The sequence below is a fragment of the Panthera onca genome, chromosome D3, assembly GCF_046562875.1.
Source record: "Panthera onca isolate mPanOnc1 chromosome D3, mPanOnc1 haplotype 2, whole genome shotgun sequence".
Classification (NCBI taxonomy): Eukaryota; Metazoa; Chordata; class Mammalia; order Carnivora; family Felidae; genus Panthera; species Panthera onca.
Window position 1 is genome coordinate 79,643,155 of NC_138350.1, and position 25,568 is coordinate 79,668,722.

A 25,568-nucleotide genomic window follows, 5' to 3' on the forward strand; every position below is an offset into this window, starting at 1 on the left:
TCAGTTTAGCCATTCATAATTTTTGAAATTGAAATGTTACCTTGTTTCAGAGAAGAGCTGTGATATGGCTGATAGTTATTCCCAACATTGCTAGCTGCTTTTCTTTGGGCATGTCAATTATTTTATTCTTATCATTTATGAAATAGAACCAAATTGCTTGGGAAAATGTTACATTCTTTTTTTTGCCATGTCAATTTATTAATTCCCAAGTGTTGGTAGATGTATCATTACCATAATTATATGTTAGTATTTCCTGATTTTTAAATGATAGGATAATCTTTTAATAAATGGGAAGGCAAATTTGGATGAAGAAAAGGGTGTGTGAAAATTGGGGGCATATTAAGCAAATATTTTCTTTACTGTTTTCTTCCCTGAATGGGCATGGGAAAGACAGCAGAACGTGGAGGATATAAATAGAGGGGAAAATAAAAACACCACTTTTGTTGAAGTGAACTTTTTAAAATTGGCAAATATTTGATCTGTTTATTCCAGGGATTAGGAATGAATTAGGTAAAATCAGATGTGTGCAGTACTAAATGCCATTATTATTCACTTGCTATGTAGCAAATTCATTCTTCATTCATAATTTAAAGTAGTCTCTCCTTATGTGAATAGCCCATGTCAGTTCCCTACCCGCCCCTCTGCTATTAGACAGTCTAATCCTAAGAAGACTAATACTTGATCATTTAAAAAAGATTCTGGCCAGGCTGCAAGGTACATTTAGATCTATTTCAGTCATCTATTTTGAAGCCATTACTTAACTTTTGTCTGAGCATTGAAGAGTTACTGGTGTCTTATTACTGAAGATTTTGTCCTTTGGATTGAATTCTGAAAAATTGGTCATCGTTACTACTCCAATAGGTCATCATTAAAAATGCATATTTGATGTTTGATGCCCTGTTAGGTCAACAGTCTATTTCTTTCTTCTCTATGATGTTAGGTGTTTGCTTAGGCAAATTTAATATAACTATTTATTAAATAACCTCTGTGGGGAAGCCACTTTGCTTGGTGCCCCAGAAATACCAAGATGGATAAGTCATCATCCCTGCCTTTGAATTGCTTATAATTTACTATCCGGAGATGAAGGATGGACACAATAAAATCTGCTCTAAGAGAGATGCAAAAAAGTAGTGCAGAGAGATTACATTTTGTTCTGGGGGAATCGGGGAATTCTGTGATGAAGGAGGTAGCAATTATGGTGGAACTTGAAGGGTGAAAAATCTTTTGACATATGAAGGAGATGGCCAGAAAGATTATTGTGCTCAGAGAAGCTGAGGCAGGAAAGTAGTGGAATGTTCAGATAAGGTTCAGAAGATCAAGTTATAATTAGCATTTTCATTCAGGGCTAGAGACTTGTCTTGTTTCCCAGGCCTGTTATTGGATGGACTTCTACCATTGAATGAATTGAAATGGCTTCCTTTTCTCACAGACAAACCTTGTAAAACCTGTTTTGTACTATGCCTTTAAAAATAATTGAGTATGTGGAAAAACAGTCTTTTAAAACCTGTTGACCGAGTTAGGGAAAAATAACTCACTCTTTGCCGTCTGAGTTTTCATTAATGTGTATCTGTTCCTTTTTTCATTCTGCTCATTCCGTTTTATTCTGTTGAAGGAAAAGCTAAGAGTAAATGGAAGGTTTTTGGTTTTGTTTTTAAAATATTTATGAAGCAGAGCTAGAAATGAAGTGTGAGATAGATTGGCCATAACCTAGCAATAATTGCTGATAAATCAAACACAACACTACTTGAGCATGATCATTAATTCACATTTTCAAATGTCGAATTCCAAATATAAAGCTAAATGAAGCACTCTTAAAATTTCATTGTTGGGGAAAATTATTTAATAGATAAGTTTCTATTCATTGTGCAAGTATTACATTATATTTAATTTATCCTGTAGAATTTAACATCGGTTTTTAGATGTAACATTTTAATATTTTACTTAATATTTGTTAAATTATGATGCATAATAAATTGAATAACCATTTACCTACTGCTATTCAGTTTAGGAATCACAGCCATATAAACACCAATGTTTTCTACCTGTGTTCTCTTTACATCTGCCCCACTGGTATCCCCCAACCCCAAAGGTATCCACCCATTGTCCTAGAATATGTATTCATCATTTTCTTTTTTAAAATAAGTTTTATGATGTAACTATGTTTTGCTTGTTTTTGATCTGAATGAAATTGGTATCATACCATGTGTGGGCTTCTGTGATTGAATTTTTTCACTCAGTATTATGTTTCATAATAAGATTCTATGTTGCTTTCTGTATGTGGTTTTCATTTCTGTATAACGTTTCCCTCTGTAAGTGTTCTAAATTCTCATAATTTCTTAAGTAATTTTCCTGTTGGACATTGGGTTGCTTCTAGTTTTTTGTCATTATAAATGATTCTGCCAAAATGGGCTTATGTTGATATGCCTCCTGGTACACAAGTAGTTTTTCTAGGACAGTAGTTCTCAGAGGTACTGTGCCCAAAGGGGACATTGGATAATATGTGCAAGTGTTTTGATTGTGAAGTGATTGAACAGTCAACGTATCAGTTGATGTAAGCTAAATTATGCTATGGTGACAAATCCCCCCCAGATGTCAGTGACTTAAATTTTCTCATTCCACTAAACGTCCACTGTAGATTGGTAGAGATTTCTTTTTTCACATAACTGTACAGGGACCCAGCCTGCTCTGCTCCCTTGTAACATTTGGAACATGCAACCTTCCTTTGGTGCTTAAGCAAGGGAAGAGGTAACTGGAGAGTCATAAACTGGCTTTTGTATATTTGGATGCAGAAGTGGCACATGCCACTTCTGCTCGTGGCTCATTGGCCAGAACTAGTCACATGACTTCACCTTGACTGCGGAAAGTCTGGGAAACGTGGAAAGTAGAGTGTTTGGTTAATACCAATATATTTGGTGCAAGGGGACACTATCGGCCTTTACAGGGCAGGGGCTCAGGGAAAAAAAATTCACACGAAGTGTTAGACAGTCCTGCACAATGTACAATGAACTGTTTAATTCAAAATCCTTAAAATAAACTACTTCCTTGAGAAATACTGCTCTTAGATACACATTTAGGGGTACAGTTACTGGACTATAGGGCATATGCACATGCTACAAGATGATGTCAAATTGCTTTTCAAAGTTGTTGTACCATTTTACACTCACATCAGTGTACAAGTGTTCCTGTTTCTCTGCATCTTCACCAAACTTTATGGAGGTATAATCGACAGACATTAAACTGCACATTTTGATGATAATTTGATAACAGTATAGCTAGCTAAACACACCCATTCAACCATCACCACAGTGAATAAGAATGATCATATCACCCCTGAAAGTTTCCTTGTGCTCCTTTTATCCCCCTTCCTTCCACTCTTTTCCTCATCCTCCAGAAATCACTGGTCTAATTTCTGTCTATATTGATTAGCTTAAGTCCCATTAAAAAATATTTTGTCTTTAGTGTATAGAAATACAGCTGGCTTTTGAGTATTGATTTTATATTCAGCCACTTGGCTAAATTTTCTTATTTATTCTAATATACTGTCTATAGAATCTTTGGAGTGTACTATGTAGCTAATCATGTAATATTCAAATAATGACAATTTTTTTCTTCTTTAATACATATTTGTGTCTTACTGTAATGGCCAGGACTCTAGTATAGTATTGAGTAGAAACAGTAGATACTTGTCTTCTCAGTGATCTTAAAGAGAGTGGTATATCATCATTAACACTGAAGTTTGCCTTAGATGTTTGATAAATACACTTTGTCAGCTTGAGTTGTTATTTGTGTTCTTAGTTTGCTGGGAGTTTTAATCATGAATGATGAATGGGTGGTGAATGTTACCAAATGCTTTTTCTGCAGCTGTGGGGATGATCATATGGTCTTCTCCTCCTCCTCCTCCTCCTCCTCCTCCTCCTCCTCCTCCTCCTTTTTTTAATGTTTATTTATTTTATTTTTGAGAGAGACAGAGACAGGATGCTAGTGGTTTAGGGGCAGAGAGAGAGGGAGACACAGAGTCCAAAGCTGGCTCTAGGCTCCGAGCTGTCAGCACAGAGCCCAACACGGGGCTCGAACCCATGAGCTGTGAGATCATGATCTGAGCCAAAGTCGGACACTTAACCAACTGAGCCACCCAGGCGCCCCTGGTTTTCTTCTTTAATTTGTTAATGTGATTAACGATTTTATAGTTCCAATAATGTTAAATCATCTTGCCTTTCCTGAGGTAAATCCAATTTGTTTTTGATATAGTTTTTTTCCTTCTGTATTTCTGGGTTGTGATGCAACATTTTGTTCAAGATAAGTGTTCATAACTGAGACTCGCCTATAATTATTTTTTTCTGTTACTACTCTGATCTGTTTTTGGTTATAGAATAATTTGTGGTATTTTTCTTCATTTTTTGTTGGGTGGATGAGTTTGCACAAATTTGGAATGTTCTCTTTCTTGGAACTTTGATAGAATTCATCTATAAAATGATATGGGCCTGATATTTCTTGGGGAAAAGTTTGTTTATTCAGTTTCTTAAATGATTATAGGACTATGTAGGCCTTCGGTTTTTTTTTCTTTCTTGATTTAGTGTTAGTAAAATGTATTTTTCTGAGATTTTGCCACAGAATTGTTTATAATGTTCTTTTTAATCTCTGCTTAATCTGTAGGCCTATCTCTCTTTTCATTATTAATGTTATTAATGTCTGTCTTCAGCTGATATCATGAACTAATATCTGTTGACATTTACTTTGTTATTAGCCTTTTCAAAGAACCAGTATTTTGTTAATGTTCATGTTCTCTGTTGTATATTTGGTTTTCATGACATTAATTTCTGCTTTTTGATGTCACCTTTATTATGGCTTGAATTTATTCAGTTTTTGGTTTGGTATTTTTCCCCCTAAGTTCTTGAGACATGTATCAATCAAAATAATTTTCTGCCTTCTTTTCTAATGTGAGTATTTAAAATTATAAATGTTCCCCTATGTACTGCTTTTGTTGCATTCCATAAATTTTGATATGTATTTTTTTAATCGTTCAGTTCTAAGACTATCTAAATTTCTATTATTTATTTTTTTTTTTTACTTAGTTGTTTGGAAGTGTGTTACTAGTTTTCTAAGTACACTTGGATTTTATTTTATTTTAAAAAAAATTTTTTTTAATGTCTTTATTTATTTTTGAGACAGAGAAAGACAGAGCATGAACAGGGGAGGGGCAGAGAGAGAGGGAGGCACAGAATCCAAAGCAGGCTCCAGGCTCTGAGCTGTCAGCACAGAGCCCGACGCGGGGCTCAAACTCACAGACTGTGAGATCATGACCTGAGCTGAAGTTGGACGCTCAACCGACTGAGCCACCCAGACACCCCAGTACACTTGGATTTTAAATGGAATTTTTATTATTGACATCTAACTTTTAATTGCCTTTTGGTCCCAGAACATAGTCTGTGATACTGATCTTTTTGAAAATTCTTACTCTTTATGACTTGTGATCAGTTTTGTAACTGCAGCATAGGAGCTTGTGGAATACCATGTTACTTTATTGTCTGGACTTTTCCTGCTTAGGAAGCATTTACTGGGAGTGGAAATTTGATTTGACTGTATCGCTGCCTTATTAGGACTTGAAAGTTCTTATGGTAGAGTTTTCTTTCATGTTAAACTCAATCTCACGTTAAATTTTTAAAAACTTACTTAACACGCTTGAAGACCTCTTTTTAAAAAAGGTTGTAATGCAGACTAATACAAAAGTCGCTCAAAGTAAAAATCCTTCTGCAGTAAAAATCCTTAAGTCTTAAGTAAAACTCCTCCCAAAGGAAGGAAGAACCCCAGCAGCCTATTGTGAGGATATAGAAAGATAAGAAAGGGTGTCTGTTCCAATCTAAACAGGAAGAAGAGAATTTGACTACTGTGGGGAAATCTAAAGAAGATAAAACTCCCCATTTTCGATTTCCTTGTAATTCAAGTTGGTTAGTCAGACTCGGGAACTTACGTGTTTTAGGTATTAAGAGGAACATATATGGGGAAAGATGCAAATCTGTGTAGGCTCACTGACCTAAGGTATGGTTAATGAACTATGTAAATGGTCTGCTTTCCTGATGCGTTTTTGTCTCTGTTTTTATAGGTAGAAGAAGTGAAAAAGCACCAGCACTGTTTAGCATTTAGCTCCTCTGGACCCCAAAGCCAGACTTACTACATTTGTTTTGATACATTCACAGAGTATTTAAGGTGGCTTCGACAAGTCTCCAAGGTAAGTGCTTACCCAAGAATATTTTTCAGCTTCTAGCTGGCTAGAGTTGCTTTCTGCTTTACCCAGTTCCAGAGTATAGTATTATACTTAATATTTTTTTTAGTTTTCTGAAAGCTCATTTTGGCTGAAAAGTAGCCAACTGAAAAATTTTTAAATTGTGCTTCATTTACTGGGTTCTGTTTATCCCTAAAAAAAAAAAAAAAAAAAAAAAAAAAGAAGAACTCAGTGGGTAGACTGGCATTACTATCTTAATGTTGTAGATAAAGAACGTAGACTAAGAATATTTAAGGGACTGGCCCAGGGTCGGACAACTGCAAAACCACAAAATACCCAGAGAAGTGTTACAAATTTCCCCTCTTCCTCTATTTTTTCATTTAAGTGGTTTAATCTGTGCCACTCCCTTTCACCTGTCCAACTTCTGCCTTTCAAATGGCTTAATTTCTTTTCACATCGTCATTTTCTTGACTGTTTAATAGTCTCCTACTTAAATGAGATCACCATGACCTGTGAAACAGTATACGTGTGTGTGTGTGTGTGTGTGTGTGTGTGTGTGTGTGTGTGTAATGGAAGCCAGAATAAATGCTGGTATTTCAGGTACTCTGTGTGAAGATGATTTTTACATCACATTTATAGAATTATGTGTAAAATGGGTGGGTTGCAGTACTTTGTGCCTTGGTTTTGGGTGTGTTTATGAAATGATGAAACCTCTCTTGGGTGTAGAAACATTACACTGGAATTTGCTTTCATATTTTTAAATTTATAATCCAGTTTGCTATCCAAGTTCAGTGTGATCCCAACTGCTGTATGATGTAATTGTTTATCAAGTGAATGAATAGGGAATAACTTTGTCAACAGTTAACAGAAAATTCGAGAATAATGTCTAGAAAGACTTCTTGAAATACTGGCTACATGTGAATTGTCAAGTAAAAGCTATGTTGTCTGATGACGCAATGCACTTAAGAACATTAGTGCTTCCTCCTTTTAGAGAAGAAGCGATGGGCAGAATGCAGATTGATAGGGACTCAGAAGATTCTCCCAACCTGGTTGGCCAGTGGAGGTTCTAATTGCATAGGGCAGCATCCTTCTAGAGAAAATGGGAGGGATGACGCTTCTTTCGGCATGCCTGTAGAATTAATGTGCTATTAGAGGCAATGAATACATCTGAATGGTCGTTTTAAAATTACTTTTGTGGTCGCAAATGTGAGGAGACAAATATTAAATAATACTGTGCTTTTACATTTAAATTGTTACATGGGTTCAAAGCAGTAAGTCAACGGCCTACACTCTGTTTTATTCGGAATAAAATGCCAAACTGTGGTCAAAGTACATTGAATTTTTTTTCTGTATGGAGATGTTGATTGATGGACGTGTTTATTTTAAATGTTTATTTTTGAGAGAGAGCCCATGTGCACGCGTGGGGGAAGGGCAGCGTGGAGACAGGGGGTCGAGAGCAGGCTCTGTGCTGGCAGCAGTGAGCGAGATGTGGGGCTTGAACTCGTGAACTGTGAGATCGTGACCTGAGCCACCCAGGCACCCTGAGATGTTGATTTTTTTAAATAAACTTTTTATTTTGGAATAATTTTCTATTTAGCGAAAAGTTATACAGATAGTACAGGGAGTTTCCATGTGGCCCCACCCAGTTTCCCAGAGATCTTACGTTACCATGACAGAGTTGTCAAAACTAAGAAACCAACATTAACACGTTACTCTGATCTAAACTTCAAAATTTATTTGGATTTTACTGGCTTTTTCATTAGTGTTTTTTACTAGCATTTTTCATTCTCCTGTCCCAGGATTTAGTCCAGAGTACCACATTTCATTTGATTGTCATGTCTCCTTTTTCTCCTCTGGTCTGTGGCAGTTTTTCAGTCTTTCGGTGGTTCATATGACCTTGACACTTTTGAAGAGTGTTGGTCAGGTGTTTCCTATAATGTCCTATGTGGAGATGCTTTGACCTTTTAAACCAAATGCAGTGTCATAGTCAGCTGCTTTACATTCTTTTTGGAACAAGTCAGAGGTATAAATTCTTAAACATGGATAAGGATGTGAGTAAACAGGTAAATTATCAAGGTTACCAATGACAATTGTTTTGATTAAAACAATAATAACAAAAAGATTAATAGGTATTGAGTTTAATTAACATCCACCCAACTGATAAGTCACTGTTCTAAAGATAGCCAGCATTTATGAAGCACCTTCTGTAGTCAAGTATGTGTTTTATGCACTGGGATATATAGCAAAGAACAAGTCTAATTCCTCTCTCTCAGTAGCACTTACATTGGGGAAACAGATGATGAATAAGCAAACAGACAAGAAAGAAAACATCAAATAATCACAGAGCTATAATACAAGTTATAATGACAAAGAATGATGAAGAATAACTTTTTTTTTTAATGTTTATTTATTTATTTTGAGAGTGTGTGCACATGAGCAGGAGAGGGGCAGAGAGAGGGGGAGAGAGAGAATCCCGAGCAGGCTCTATGCTGTTAACTCAGAGCCCCACGTGGGACTTGATCCCATGAACTGTGAGATCATGCCCTGAGCCTAAATCAAGAGTCGGACTCTTACTTCCTAAGCCTCCAAGGCGCCCCTAAACTGGAACTTCAATGAAAAGAAGTATCCAATTATTTGAAGACCTGGTGGGAGGAGCTTTCCAGGTAGTTGGAAAAGATGGTGTGAAAGTCCTAATACTAGAAAAAGGGACATGATGTCAGGGAAGGCAGGGATTTTAGGTTACAAAACAGGGTAAAGACTCTGGATTATATGATTGGCATAATGGCAAGCCATTTGAAAGACTTCTCTTTCAGAAAGTTACATAATCTGACACTGGCTGCTGTGTAGTGAATGGATTATGGAGGACAAGAAGAGAAGCAAGGGGTGGGGTCTGACTGGCAGGAGGCTCTTGTGGTATTTTCCAGGTAAGAGGTGAAAGGAGAGATGGAGAGAAGTGGATAGATGCATTTGGGGATGTGTTTTGAAGATTGAGAGACAGGATTACTGATAATTACATGCAAAGCATGAGGAAAATTTTGGGATAAAAAAATGCCTTCTAGGTTCTTGATTTGAATTGCTAGGTAAATTGTAGACTCATTCAGAAACCACAGCACTAATTAGACTATATGTGCACCTTTAAAGCAATGGCAAAATACAGTTTTTAACCTTGAAGAGTTTGTTTCTAGAGAGACAGCAAAGAAGTGAAATGAAATGAAAGTGAAATGAAACTAGAATGAAAGATTATGAAATGCCTCTTAAAAGAGGTGTGGAAATTGTTGATTTCTAACTGGCAACTGTAAATGTCATATGTTTGACTCTCTGCTGTTGCTGGGTGGCTGACATGCCATCTTCATAGGATAGTGTATTTGTAACAAGGTACTGTCTCTGATTATCCAAACCATGAATAGATGCACCCATCAGGACTCTCATAGGAGAGGCGGGGGTTGGGGGAGAATTGTGGCCCAGGATACATGATGGTAGCAGGGTGAAGTGTTGGTGTGAGTTTTCCTCTTCCACTGATTACTACATTGCCATTAGAAAGTGTTTGATATGTAATGTAGCTACAAGAGAAGATAATTCACAAGCATATCCATCCACAACAAGACTCAGCTTACATCTCACACAAGTGTCTGTGATTGCTTCCAGGAGGGTTGGGGGGGGGGGGTGGAATTTAGTTACCTTAAGTTACTAGTGTTAACAAGTAGTTAACTAGTAGTTAACTGGTATTAACTAGAATGAATTTGAATTAGAACCTTAACCTCCTTTCCTTTCAGAAAGGCTCTCAGTGTTTGGAGAAGTCAAATGGTGTGGGAATAAGGAATTTAGGTTTCAAACTAAGGTAGACACGGGTTCCACCATTCACGGACTCGGTCACTGTAAGTTTCTAAATTTTAGGCTTTCTCATTTGATAAAGGGATTAGCAATAGTACCTCCTAGGGCTTACGTCAGAGGTGGACATGATAGTCTTATACCAACACATAGTAATTCTAACTTTGTGTGTGTGTGTGTGTGTGTGTATGAGAGTGACTGACTAAATACAGAAATAAAATAATTTTATGGCCATCATTCCTGCTGTTACCATTGATTGGCCAATCTTTTTTTTTTTTTTTTTTTTTAAGTTTATTTATTGATTTTTGTGAGAGGGTGAGTGAGCAAGCAGGGGAGGGGCAGAGAGAGAGAATCCCAAGCAGGTCCCATGCTGTCAGCACTGAGCACAACATGGGTCTCGAACCCAAGAACTGCGAGATGATGACACAAGCTGAGACCAAGAGTTGGGTGCTTAACTCACTGAGCCACCCAGGTGCCCCCCCAGACAATCTTTTTATTTAAAAAAAAATCTTTTTTAATGTTTATTTTTGAGAGAGAGAGACAGAGTGTGAGTGGGGGAGGTGCAGAGAGAACGGGACACACAGAATCCGAAGCAGGCTCTAGGCTCTGAGCTGTCAGCACAGAGCCCAACGTGGGACTCAGATTCACAAACTGCGAGATCATGACCTGAGCCGAAGTTGAACGCTTAACTAACTGAACCACCCAGGCGCCCCCAGACAATCTTTTTAAAGTATTATTTGTTTTTATGTATATTTTAAGGAGATAAAGACACACATATGCTTGATTTATCTGAACAAAGGACCTTCTGCTGTTCATGACAACCACAGGAGCCTTTTGGGGTTAACACAATTGAGGATGGCAGACATCGGAAAGAAAGATTTCTTCCTGAAAAGTCAGGGGTCGGGGACAAAGGTCAGAACATCTTAGTAAATGCAGATTTTAGATACAGTGTCTTTCCTTTCTCTAGTCTTACAAACCAGATACACGTTTTTAGAAGTTGTTAGGGTTAGTGAATGGAAGGAGAAGTCAGTTGTAAGGGGCTGGTTGAAGAGGGTAGATATTATAGAACAAATCAGTGTGAGAACCCCCTATTCGGATATGAATTGCATGTAAGACAGGGCCATGCTCTTCTTTAAGCTTCGAATGTGGAGGAGAGTCCTGTGAGCATATCTTCTGCTTTAATTCAGCATCCTGGGAGAGTAGGTTGGGGCTGCTGGAAGAAGGATGATGCAGAAGCTCGATCCGTTGGGGCATATGTGCTTGTGGGGAATTTGGCATGGTCAAGGGTGACTCTCATAATGGAGGTTATGAGAGGTATTGCTCATGTCTGGAGGTATTAGGAAGTTCTACAGCTTAGTCATGTTCAGGGTTACTATGGAGATTTTCTTCTTTTTCTTTTCTTTTTTCTTATTGAGAAACAAAGCCTTCACAGAATGGATTGTCTTTACATCCTGACGTTTAAATGAGATTCATTTTGAGAAGGATATGAAAGAAAAACAAACCAAGAACAGAAAGAAATATCTACATTTCTGATTTTTTAAAAAATGTTTATTGATTTGTTTTGAGAGAGACTGAGAGACAGCAGAGGAGGGACAGAGAGAGGAAGAGAGAGAATCCCAAGCAGTGTCCATGCAGTCAACACAGACCCTGATGTGGGGCTCGATCCCACCAACCGTGAGATCATGACCTCAGCCAAAATTAACCGAGCCCCCCAGGCGCCCCCCATCGTAACCATTTCTAAGTGTCCAGCTCAGTGGTAGTAAGTCCATTCACATTGTTGTGCAGCCATCGCCACCATCCGTTTCCAGAATTTTTCTCATCTTGCGACATTGAAACTGTACCTGTTATGACCTGAGCCAACATCAAGAGTCAGATGCTTAACCGACTGAGCCACCCACGTACCCCCAAGTTTCTGAGTTTTAATGACCATCCTCACCTCAGTCTGAGTAGGAAGACAAAGAGAACCAATTCCAATGATTTTTAAATTAAAATGAATTAGATAATTAATTTAAAAGGAAAATTCTTTATTTTCACCTTATGCTTCTGGATCTTAGCTAAAAGAGACATATTCATCTTTGTTCTAATTTGTTTGATTTGGGGAACATTTATAAAAGATTATTAATTAGAAATGTTCTACCAAGATAGGCCCTTATATACTTAATATTTTTAAAACTTAGCACTTGGTATTGCTTGCAAAAATAACACCCAAGACAGTCCCAATAGAGTTTTTATTTGGGGTGGGTGTTAGCAGCAGATACCATGAAGAAAACGACTCCTTTGGGAGGATGACAATATTGATTGTAAAATCATCCCCAAAATATTAATGCACAACATGCTTTAAAAATTCAGTAAACATCCTGTTGTAACATCCTGTTGTATGCAGTGTAAAAAAAGGGCTCTGTTTGCTCAGCATGGGTACACGTAGCCAGCACGTTTTCTGAGTGGGGAAGAAGGCTGAAGGGTGGTAGCTGAGGGAAGAATAGGAATTTGGAAGAGCTCCTGTGAAATGTACGAGTGACATTGAAGAAATGCTGACCTTGATGCCCATCTCTGTGGCCCGCTTTTTGGAGCATGTTAGTTTTAGACATGTTGATTAATCCTGTGACTTCTTTTCAAAGTTAGTTTCTATACACATCTACAGCCTAAGCATACTAACTCTTTAATTATGCCGTAGTCACTTCTGCAACACTGTTCCACCTTAAAGTCTGTTTCTCCATTTCAAGGAAGATTTTGAAAAGGGGGATTCAGATCACTGATTTGGTGGTGTTCGTGAATGTGTTTTTTTACTTTTTATTATGGAAAATGTCAAATATTTAGAAGTAGAGACAATAGTAGAGTAACACCCACATACCTGTGACCCAGATTCCACAATTATCAATCGTGACCACTTGTGTTGCATGTGTATGTTATATGGTCCATCGCTATAAATTCATGCCCCATAAGGCCCCAAGTGTCTCTCCTTGTCAGTGGCTAGCAGTTGCCAGTGACTATGGCTATCACAGTGCCTCTCTCTCCTATCCTTCTTCCACCGTGAAACATAGTATTTTAATTCTAGGCCTCTTGTTGTTCTTTTCTTTAAGTCACTGGGGTGAACCTTTGGTTCCTTGATATGTTGGGTTCACTCTTAATATGCATGGTGTAGGCAAGTCGGGGCCATGCGTCATGCTGAATTAAAGATCACAAGAAGTGATGAGTAAATATCACCCTTTAAATAAAAATAACGTATATGGTGAATCACAAATGAACTTTTTCTTTCACGTGCTTAAAGGGAATGTTTTATTGTCCGGGTTTCACTCAAAGAATACTTCATTAACTACTTGAGTCAGATTACTCTAGTGTAATGGGATTAAGGTTTCCAGTATGGAGATTTGTGTCGTGAGACCTAGCTGCAAGGAGCCCTCTAAGAGTAGTCACCTTGTACACACCATCTGAGGTGTAGGTTAGGGGATGTGCTGCTTTTTTGTCCTCATGATTTGCCACATTTCTTTTAGGGATGTAACTGTAGTTGCTTCCGTTGGGATCATAACGGTAAGAGGCTTTGTTCTCAGTACGGTTCTGCTAAGGAGTCCAGGGCTTAACGGCATGTTTTTGGAAACTCTCACTTCACATTTTATGCCCATTTTTTAGATAGAGCATTTAGGGCCATTTGACCAAGAATAATTTAGTAGATGTGTGGTAGAATCTTAAGTGAAACCAAGTGACATGGGTTTTAGTTTCTAATATGTCCCTGCATCCCACGGAGATTGCTCTCATACAAACTCTGTAGTGAAGAGATGAGAAAAGTTTGGAAATCCAATATATGAGCTATTTGGGTACAGGAAGTCTTCAAGGAGGTAATGGGCAAATTGAGTTTTGAAGGACGAATAGGAGTTCACCACAAAGACAACAGGGAAGGGCATTAAAATTTTTTTTTAACGTTTATCTTTGAGAGAGAGAGACACACACAGAGTGTGAGTGGGGGAGGGGCAGAGAGAGAGGGAGACACAGAATCTGAAGCAGGATCCAGACTCTGAGGTGTCAGCACAGAGACCAACACGGGGCTCAAACTCCCAAACCGTGAAATCACGACCTGAGCTGAAGTTGGACGCTTAACCGACTGAGCCACCCAAGGGAAGGGCATATAAAGGAGAGGTATAAATGGGGCATCTGCATGGCTCGGTTGGTTGAGCATCCAACTCTTGATTTTGGCTCAGGTCATGACCCCAGGGTCGTGGGATCGAGCCTGGTGTCAGGCTCCTTGCAGAATGTAGAACCAGCTTAGGATTCTGTCTCTCTGTCTCCCTCTACCCCTCTCCCCCACTTGAACTCTCTCTCTCTCTCTCTCTCTCTCTCTCTCTCTCAAATTAAAAAACAAAAACAAGGAGAGGTGTCAAGTATGTACAAAGGCACAACTGTGTAAAATGTGAAAATGTAGCCATATCTCAGGTGTCTGACAGGGTGAAAAAGGGAAAGAAACAGAAGCTAGATAAAGTGAAAAAAAAAAGTGCTGGTCAGTCTGCCTGGTTTCCTGCTAGTTCCATGTCGTTTCCTGGGGAAATTGATTATGAGTTATTAAATATTATAACTAACTTTCCAACACAGTAATGGATTTGTTACATAAAAGTTCACATTTTTCAATCTTTCTTTATTATAGATATGATGAGCAGCAGTTTATGACATTGGGGAACTTAGAAATTCTGCTTTGAATTTAAGCTGAGGGTGAAATATTTTGGGTTCCATTAAATTTTGATTTTGCAATACATAATACTGTGATGAAGTTAGTAAAAATATTAAACTTATCTCTTTGTGGTTATAAATATGCTTCGTCTTATTTCCACATTGCTGATCCCGTCTATTCTTTTTTCTCCTGTGGCAACTATGGGTTCTGAATCCCAGTTAATATATTCCTAAAGAAGGGTTTTTTTCCCTTGAGTTCTGAGTCATTTCAGTTTAAAGCCATTTAATTTTATTTTCTCCAAAGTTTTATAATCCACTTTTGTACGAGCCAAAAAATACCTAGTTTGCTGACCATATCATAACAACAAAAGAGGCATACTTTTGCTGCTGGCTTATACATTTAGCAGTTTAAACTGATCCTGTGTTCCCATCTTGCCTGCTCATGTCTTCTCACCCCCTTCCGCTTTTTTTCCTAGCTCTGTTGGAGTTGTCACCTGCTCTGGGAGATACTGGGAGGGAGGGACGAGAGAATGCCACCCTTTCTTTATGCTGGGCACCCACTTTTTTTCTAGGTTCTACTTCTAGGTCAGGACCTCTGCAAACAGAAGAGGTATGTTCCTCATGTGGATTTTATCTGTATATTGTTCTTACCTTCAATAAAAGACACTCTAGGTTTCAAGTGAGGAGCTAACAGGTGTGTTTTTAAGTTACAACGTATTATTTTAAGATTGGGAAGGGCACTTGCAAGGTAGTCACCAAAAAAGGCAATATTACTTGTTGTCATTCTCTGGAATAATTACCTTAACCATTATTTGGTATTTTCTTTGAAAGCGTTCTTTAGTTTTACCTTAAATTGTAGTCATCGTGAAGTGCTCTTAGTTCAGAGACTTAGAATTTAAGATTAGAAAAGGACCTTACGGATTCCCAGACTTCCTTCCCTCCTAAAAACCGTCTATAGTGTTTCAGAGACCTGTAGTGTCTGACCAGACAGTTCTTCCTTAAAAGTGAGCTGAAGTCTTTATTCCTGTGGCTGCAACACAGTAATCCAGTTTTGCTGTTGGGTACAACACCAGATCTGCTCTCTCACCTGTTTGATAACCTCTGAATATTAAAGTTATCATGATTTCTGTGCCCTCCCCTACCCCTTAGCAGTCTGTTTTTAGGACGAACCTCTCTGGTAAATGAGAAAAGTCCCTCTCTCACTTGGTTCTCCGGTCCCTTCTTTAGCTTCCTTTTGGGTGTTATCTGTTGATATACATACTTACAGATACCAGCTGATGAGCACGGAGTATGTGATATTTTCCTTGCTTTAGACATTATATACAACGTGACTTAGCTATTCATTTATGAGGTCAAACACCAAAATAAAAAGAATTTTTGTTTCCCCTCCACCCAACTGGTTGATTTATTTTGTTAATAAGATCATTTAGGAGTGCCTGGGTGGCTCAGTCCGTTAAGTGTCTGACTTCGGCTCAGATCGTGATCTTGTGGTTCGTGGGTTTAAGCCCCGCGTCGGGCTCTGTGCTGACAGCTCAGAGCCTGGAGCCTGCTTCAGACTGTGTCTCCCTCTCTCTCTGCCCCTCCCCCACTCATGCTTGCATGCGCGTGCTTGCTCTCTCTCACTCGAAAATAAACATTAAACAATATTAAAAAAAAAATCATTTAGCCTACTGAATTGATCTAGTGGTGACCACAATAATGCAAATAGTAACAACTAACATTTTGATAACTGTTTCTATGTGCCAAGTACTCTTCTAGATGCTTTATAGTAGCCTTATGAGGTCTTTTACTCATTACATCTCTAGGATGTCATTGGGCTTTACAGTGAGAGCTGGTAACTCTTGATATACTGCCACATCCCCATTTTGCAGATGAGGGAACTGAGCTATAACGTATCCAGCACTGCTTTGTGCAGGAAGTTCTGCTCCCTGGCTCTTTTTTCTTTAAAATGTACTCCCAATGTTTTACAGTGGCCTGAGGGGACAAAACAAATCAAGACTCAAATGACAACTGAAATTTGTTGAAAATATCAAAGGGAAGTACTTCACGTACACAGTTGTCAGCAGAATCCAGACAGCTTAGTGGTCGAATAAAAGGTGGTTTGTCAGGCAGCGTGTTGAATGGCTTGTGCTGCTAGGGACACAAGCAAAGGCTCTGTGCACTGATTGTTGACCTTCTTAAGTGATGATCAAGAGATATTTAAGAAATCTTGATTCAGATGCTTTCTGAATCACCCAAGGCAGATTACATTGATATGGTATTGAGGAGGCTACTTGTCTAATTCTTCAAAAACCTGTCAAGTATTGCTATATTAGGAATTTACCATATATGATCAACCACATCTCTCTCTCTGGTCATGTTATATTATTTTTTAACCTTTTTTTCCTCACTTATTAATTTTTTTTTTTTTTTTTTTATTTTTAAGAGACAGAGAGAAACAGAGCGCAAGCAGGGGTAGGGCAGAGAGGGAGACACAGAATCTGAAGCAGGCTCCAGGCTCGGAGCTGTCAGCACAGAGCCCGGCATGGGGCTTGAACTCGGGAATGGTGCCATCGTGACCTGAGCTAAAGTAGGACACCCAACCGACTGAGCCACTCAGGTGCCCCTGGTCATGTTATGAAGTTAAGTCATTTGAATCTGAGTATTTAGAAAATACTCAAGAGTTTAGTTTCCATTACATATTTGCCTAGATTGGAATATCCCAATATTTGTATTGAATTTCCTATAACTACTCTGAAGAGTTAAATTCTTCTACCCACTGGTCTGGTTTATAATTTCATAAAGTAGGGAATAGTGGAGTAATTAGAAAAATGTCGTTGACCTCTCCATGTTAAATATACCGAGCCTTGTATGTTAGACTTGGAACTTAAAATACAAAACGAGTAGCCAATTTCTGATAGTAGAATCATTTAAGTATGCATTTATGTTACTACTTTTTTCCAGAAAGTTAGAATTTAAGTATTTTTGTGGTTGGCTGTCTTTTCCCCGTGGTCAGGGAGATGCCACTTTCTCAGGTGGCCTCTTTCTAAAGGGACTGTTTACACCTAGTTTGCCAATAAGGAAATGAGGAAGGAACTCTGAGTTCAGATTTGCTCCCCACCCAAGCCAAGCCCTGTTTTTCTGTTGTTACTCAGAAACACAATGGGGTTTGTGTGTGCGGAGGGGAGATAACTGCCTGAGTGACACGGGGGCCGTCCTGGGAGGCTGGCCGTGCGTCTCCTCAGAGCCTCAGAGTCTTTGGCTGCTGCTTCTGGCTCCCAGAAAGGTAGTGCAGGCCGTGCCGTGAGCTCCCCGGACGGATGCCGTGGTTCTGTCCGCTCTTGGTGGTGATGGGCGAGTCTCTGCCCACGCGCCTGGGAGACCTGTCCATTTGGTCAGGGGAGGGGAATGTGGGTGTTGGGGTTGTGGCGGGAGCTCTGAGGTTTGCATTTTCGGCTCTGTGTGCTCTCATCACACTACCGTGCATACCTCCTCTAATGACAGTTGTGTAGGTGTCTGCGTCTCAAGAGACCAAGCTTTTGAAGACACAGAGTGCGTCCCTCCAGGACCGGGTGTGGTGCCTGGTTCATAACAGCAACTGATAACGATATGGGGAAGGATTCCCCGCCCCCGTCTCCTCCACTCCCCTGGCAGAGAGCGTGCGGGAGCTGAGGCAGAGCTCTTGTTCCACATTTCTTGGTGTTCTTTTTCTATATTGTGAGAGCCTGGCGCTTTAGTAGTGCTTTAACAAAATTGGCACCGTGGTATGCTCCTATTAGTGAGTGTTAATGGCTCGTTGTTTATTATTAACTGTTAGATTTTATTAATGTACCAAAGTTTTCTCCATCTCTTAAACGCATTTTGTAAAACGGTAGTGTTAGTACAGGATCAGGTAAAGAGATGTCACTGGGAAAAGGTCGGGTCAGTTTAAGGCATTTCTTATATATTTGTAGAAAGTTTTTTTAAAAGAAATGATCAATCGCATGTTGTAGAGCAGTGATAGTTTGAATTTTATTAATATTGGAAACTGGTTCGATATAAAGCGTTACAAAATTACTGATGAGGATGAAAGTGAAAATAAGTTGCTAGAATGCTTAGCTAATAAAGACCAGTAAATGCCTGTTTGAGTTTATGTTCTCCTACATCATGCCTTCCCAAAGCATTTTTAAGGGGGTGAAGATTAAATAAAACTAGGTCAGTTAAGAGGTTAAGAATTTTTTATAGAAGTGTAGTAAACTCCCCAGAGACCATCCCTGTAGCCAGGGCGTGGTTTTGCAGCCACTGGCGGCTCGGCCAGAGCAATTCGTGACTTATTATGCCAGTTTATAGCAGCCTTTTACTTTACAGCAGCAGAATTACTTCTGCTATTTCAGCTGCTTTGACCAAGCCTTTCAGGGTCATTTTGCTTCACTTTGAGCATGTTTGGCACATAATAAGGATAAATAGTACTCCACTAAAGTATAGTGGTAACGACAACAGAAAAAACTCCCATGACTGTTTTTCTGAACTTTCCCTTGCTAATAAAAGGTGTTCGCCCACTCCATGAACATCAAGAATAATGGGAATAATGCAGAGGACAGTCCTATTGCAAGGGAGGATGATTATGGCAAAAGCTTAGTGAGGATAGGTTAGGATAGGAGAGAGATGTTAGTTTAGAAACACAACTCAGCTCAGAGCAGGGACTAATTTTGACAGAAGCGTCCTAAAGACTTGCCAAGAAACAGCCGAGGAAGGTGTTGAGCTGAGTAGCATGTTAGAAATATCTGGAACCCCAGTAGGTAGCCTGAAAAGTTTGCTGTACATATTACCGTTTTTATGTTTGCCCTGCAGTGTTCTTTGGGGGAAATGTTTTGAGGGCCAAATTAACTTTTTTTCTTCACCACACATGTTTACAAGTAACGTGGAAAAGAAGACAGCCTGAGAAGGTGGTTGATTTCATGTTTACTTTTAATGTGTCTTCTGGAATGTGTAGGGTTGTGGGGGCAAATCCCATTGAATTCATCTTTAAAAAAAAAACACTTTATTTTGTTTTATTTTAAGTTTATGTATTTTGAGTGAGAGAGAGAACGCATGTGCACACGCACACAAGCGAGGGAGGGGCAGAGAGAGGGAGAGAGAATCCCAAGCAGACCTCTCACTGTCAGCGTGGAGCCTCGTGTGCGGCTCAGACTCACAGACCATGAGATCGTGACCTGAGCCGAAACCAAGAGCCAGTTGCTTAACCAACTGAGCCTCCCAGGCGCCCCTCTGACTCTATCATCCTTAGAAAATTGTCTTGCCGTTAATCCAGACTAGCACCGTTTTCCCTATCCACGGTTACATTGAAGTAATCTTCGAAAACCTGACAACTTGGATCCCTTCACGTGTAGTTCGTGGACGGTCCGTGAGCCGCACACCTTCTGTAATTTTCTGCCTTGGTCTAATCGAGCCACATCTGTGTAACCGCTCGCCGCGGCAAGAAGAGTTGACCATGCCGTAGCCCTTTCTTCGTCGTCGAGGTTTGTACCACGTGTCGCTGTGGACGTTGGTCGGGGGATATACTAGGTCTGCAGAGCCTCTCCTGATTTTTTTAAAATGAGAAAAGGGGTGTTATTTACAGCAGCTCGTTAAATTTGTCAGGGCAGGTATTTATTCCACTTCCGTGATGAGGGAGCCAAAGGACAGACAGGTGAAGTGACTTACCCCAGAGCCACATGGCTAGGAAGTGGTAGAATTGTTATGCCCTGAGTATTTTGAAGACTGTGCCCGGTGTCCTGTGTGTCACGTTGCTTGTGTCTCCTCTTTGTGTCTTCCACTGTCTTGATGTCAGGAGGTGCAATAGAAGTACAGTGGCTTTTGCCAAAAGGATTTTATACTCTAATTGTGAGTTCCTTTGAGGACCCTTTCCATAACAAAGCTTTGAGGCGATTTCTGCTTCTGCCTGTTTCTTTCACTTTCTTTCCAGATTTCTGTAACCCTTTAAACTTTTCCTGTCTCCTTTTAAAATACAGTTAGGTGCTCACCAGGTGGCCTCACCGCTGCCCAGGTGGACAAGCTGTGTAGATAGGAGTGGGCAGAGCCCATGGTCAAAACGAATGGTGCCCCCCACCCCCCAGAGCTTCACCCCTTCCTTCCCTATAGGTTGCTTGTGGTCCGCAGATGGTCTCTGCTTCTCTTCCGAAGGACTGTCTCCTGTCACTGCCATTCCTGAGGCTTAAGATTATCCTAGGGATGACATCTGATCCTCTTTGGTCAAAGGAGTTATGCTATTGTTTTATCAGGAGCGTCCTAAGTACAGGCCCCCATTCAGACTCGGGTTCTGCTGCCGCTTTACCCGTGTGACCACGGGCACACTCTGTGCCTCAGTTTTACCTTAATCTTTGAAATGAGGATAAACCATTACTGTACTGAGTTGTTGTAAAGATTACATATGATGTCTGTAGCAGCTAAAAGAGTACCTCTCACAGCTGAAGCACCCCCAAATGATCGATGTTATTCTTGTTTTCACTACTTTAGAAAAAGAGTAGGGGCACCTGGGTGGCTCAGTCAGTTAAGCGGCCAACTTCAGCTCAGGTCATGATCTCATGGCTTGTGAGTTCGAGCCCCACATCAGGCTCTGTGCTGACAGCTGGGAACCGGGAGCCTCTTCGGATTCTGTGTCTCCCTCTCTCTCTCTGCCCCTCCCCTGCTCACTCTCTGTCTCTGTCTCTGTCTCTCTCAAAAATAAACATTTAAAAAAAAAGTAATAAAAGGCTACTTGCTCCGAGGTGTATCCACGTGGCTTTTTGATTTATTACTTATTTAGGTCTTTCTTGTGAAGGATCTTAGTTTTAATAGGTGCTATGTGTGTGGGTAGTTCAGCTGGTAGTTTTTTCATTTGGGGTTCAAGCAGAACCTCTTGGTGGCATGGTCTTTATGTGCCCAGGCTGGTCTGGGTGCAAACACTTATGTTTCCCCTTTGTTGCAGGGACCAGGCAAAGGTGCAACTCGTGGTAGCTTTTGAGGTCACCCCGGCAGCCCCCTGCCCGGCTGCCTCATTTCTGTTCTTGATACAGCTGTTCCCAGCTCCGCCACGGCTCCCACAGACTGCTCGTGTTTGTGGCAGCCTTGTTATTGTGGTTTCTTCCCCCTTGTTTCCAGCAGCAACAGCTTGTGGTCCAGAATGAGGAAAGGAATCAAATCCCACTTGACATTTAATCATTATCTTTAGTTGCCCAAAGAGTATTTAGTGTGATGCTTCAGTTGAATCAGAATTTGTCCTCTTCAAAGTAGTCTGTCTCCGTGTGAAAGAATACACGAGGTGGGTTAGATGTGAGCTGGTGATGAAGGAAGGGCTGTAAAGTCTAGTGGCCATTCTTCTGGCACATACTTCTCTGAGGTCTCACCAAGTGCTGAGCATCGGTGTATCAGTGAACAAAATAGGCAAGAGTCCCTGCCCTTGGGGAGCTTCCGGTCTAGAGACAGAGACTTTTCAGAACCTTTCCACACCTCCCAGTTCGCTCACGTTAAAAGCCAGAGTGTTTACAGTGCCCTAAAAGTCCCTGAAGGATTTGCTGCCCACTACCCACCCCCCCACCCCGCCCACCTTACCTTTCTGATCTCATTGCAGGCCATTCTCCCCTTACCTTACTGGTCTCCATGCTGTTCCTCGAACATGCCAGGCACATCCCTTTCTAGTTTGTAGGGCCTTTTCGCTTGCTGCTTCCTCTGCCTGGAGTGTTCCTCTAGACAAATCCTTTCAGCTACCTTCTTCATGTCCATCATGTCTAAATATTACCTTTCCAGTGAGGCCCGCCCTGACCGACTTATTTAAATATAACCTACCACCTTTCCAACAATCCTGACCCCCTTTTCCTTGCTCTATTTTCCATAGTATTTGCCAGTTTTTAACATATAATTTACTTATTTACAGGATCTAAGTTTAAAGAAGGCAGGGATCTTTATTTTGTTTACTGAAGGCATGCCATGTGCTTACCTAGGTCAGTTAATTGGCACATAGTAGATATCCAGTAAACATGGTGAATGAATGAAAATGAAAAGTATTGTGGAAAAAATTATGAAAGGTGTATTAGTTTCCAAATTAACCAAACCTTGGTGGCTTTAAAGCAACAGAAATTTATGTAGTTCTGGAAGCAAGAAGTCCACAATCAAGATGTTGGCAGGACTGTACTCATTTTGAAGGCACTAGGGGAGAATCCATTCCTTGCCTCTTCCAGCTTCCGGTGGCTCTAAGCATTCTTTAGCTTGTGGCCCCTGTTACTCCGTCTCTGCCCCCGGAGTCACATGGACTTCTCTCTGAAAACTCCCTCCACCTCTCTCTCTTACAAGGACACATATAATCACACTTAGGGCTCATCTGCATAATCCAGGAGAAGCACCTCCTGTCAAGATTCTTATCACATCTTTCGACATACGGGGTAATATTCACTCTTGCCATATGAAATAATATTTACAGATTTCAGGGATTAGGATGGGGAAATCTGTGTTTCGTTCTGCCCCAAATCCTTCTTGGGGCCACCATTCAGCCCTCTACAGTGGGTTAAGGGGATCCTTTGGTTACAGGAGGAATTTATGACCCCGGGATACCACCTAGTGGAACACTGAATGCCAGGAAAACCAGAAGACTGCTCTTACCCGTTTTCTTCTTACTGAAATGTTAATTGAAGTTACATTTTGTTTTCACATTTCACATTAAACACACGTACACATGCACAGAGAAGAGCACACAGGATGATACATACATACATATATATATATACATATATATATATATATGTATATATATATATATTTACACTTATTTATTTTTGAGAGACTGAGACAGCACAAGCGGGGGAGGGGCAGTGATAGAAGGAGACACAGAATCCGAAGCAGGCTCCAGGCTCTGAGCAAGCATTCAGCACACAGCCTGACGTGGGGCTCGAACCCATGAACTGTGAGATCATGACCGGAGCCGAAGTTGGTCGCTTAACCAAGTGAGCCACCCACGCGCCCCGAGCACACAGGATAATATTACAATTTCCGTGTACTTGTCTTCCCCAGTTGTTAACATATTTCCATATTTCCTTCATATCGTCCGTTGTCCCTCTTATAAGGAAATAATCATTTCAGATAAACTCCAAATCTCCTATCTTCCCATTCTTATGTCCTTTTTCCTCCCTACCCACACAGAAGCAATCACTATCGGTAATTTGGCACGTGATCAGTGCATGGTTTATGTGGTTAAAAGTTACCTCCCTATAACTATTTGTACATAATATACGGAGTGGTGTGTGTGTGTGTGTGTGTTCTCTCTCTTCCAGCTGCAGAATATGTAAATCCCAGAGAGGGCCTCTGGTTAGCCTACCTCGGCTCACATGCCAGTCAGTACAGTACCTGTTGGATCAGTCCATGGGCTCGGTCGATGGGGTGCCCTGATTGCTCATGCCTACTCCCCCTGCGGCCTGGGGGTCAGCATGCTTTGTTTGCAGCTCCTGTCAGGGTCTCCCGTGTTGGAAGGATTGCCATAGGAGCAGGTGGGGAAAGGATTTGGGGCAGACAAAAACAAAGATTTCCACTCGAGTTTCAAGTTTGAGCTTGGACATTAGGTCCTCTAGGAAGCCTTCCCTGACTTCCTAGATCATGCCCTGTCCCTTGCACTTAGAGCTCTTGTAGCTGTTTTCATGTGGTGCCTTCGTTTCCCCCTCCTTCTCTGGAGGTGCGCTCGTGCAGGGCAGAGACTGTGCCTGCCTTGCTGTTGTACCGCAGGAGATGTGAGGTGCGGCGGGCCCTTACGTGCTCACCGTGTGTGTACCTTACTTCCTTCGAGCAGGTTGTGTGGTGCATTTGCCCCTGCCTTGTAGGACCATTACATGCCCCGTGGCTCTTTTTACATCTTTTGGTGTAAATGGGTGATTTGGCCCTGACTGGGATTTTCTTTTTTTTTGCATGTGTGGAAAACAGTTTCTTCTCTTTCTTATTTAATAGTGCAAACTCAAGGAAAGATGTAATTGCTAAAATGCACACTCATACCTCCTCTGTCAAGTCTTTGAGTTGGGCCCTGCCGGGCCTTTGCCATCCCTGCCTCCCCTCAGCTCTCCTGTGTGCTCCGTAGTTTCTTTCTAACCTCAAATGTGCCATCAGCAGAATAGGTTTTACGCAGGCTTTCTTCTGAATACCTTCTGAGCATCGGGAGAACTTGGATTTCAGTAGATAGAAGCTGCGAATCATTCTATTTGGAACGGGTAGTAGGGATAATATTAGTGACGGTCCTGGCAGTCACCGTTGGCTGAATGCTGCTTCTGCGCCGGCACGTAGGTGAAGGTGTCGTCCTGATGTCTGTGACACAGGTGAGAAGACTGGAGCTTGGAGGGCTCAGGGATCTGTTCAGGTCCTCTCAGCTCCTAAGTGGGGGAGCTGGGAGTCCCGGTCCTGAGGACCACGCTCTGCGTCCTTCTGTAATTGGGAAACAGAAGGCTGGAGTCTGGTAACAGAAAAGGACATCAGACTGATCACAGATGAGGAGTGCAGTTTCTGCCATAAAGCGGTGGTGAACATGAAGAGCAGGAGGGAGAATGAACCCAGAGCTTAGAATAATACTCCCATGACCTCTGCGAGGAGAGAAGCAGCCAAGGTGTGTGGCTGAAGCCACATGCCCAGTCATCAAGTGGCACCACGTGACCTGGAATTGTGGAGAAAGCGTTTGAGAAATACAGGGCATCCAGCACCTTCTCTGTCTCCTGCATGCTAGTTGGTCTGCAGACCTGGGACTCTGGCCACGGTAAGAGTCATTTAACCGGGAGGACTTACGTGGAGCAAAGCACAGTGAATGTACGAAGCTCTGTGGGAGAGACAGCCAGAGAAGTTGAGAGCAAGTACGCAGTGGAGTCTGATCATATGCTACCGTTGTTATTAAAGACGTGTACGA

General features: G+C 40.9%; 1 protein-coding gene across 2 annotated transcripts in view; it reads left to right on the forward strand.

The window, feature by feature from the left end:
• PHLPP1 (PH domain and leucine rich repeat protein phosphatase 1) overlaps window positions 1-25,568 on the forward strand; it is a 212,639-nt gene that overhangs the window by 104,505 nt on the left and 82,566 nt on the right. For both annotated transcript variants that reach the window (XM_078435164.2, XM_078435165.2), the window contains exon 3: window positions 6,101-6,226. In XM_078435164.2, coding sequence (XP_078291290.2) covers window positions 6,101-6,226 — 126 coding nt within the window. The remainder of the gene's footprint in view (window positions 1-6,100; window positions 6,227-25,568) is intronic.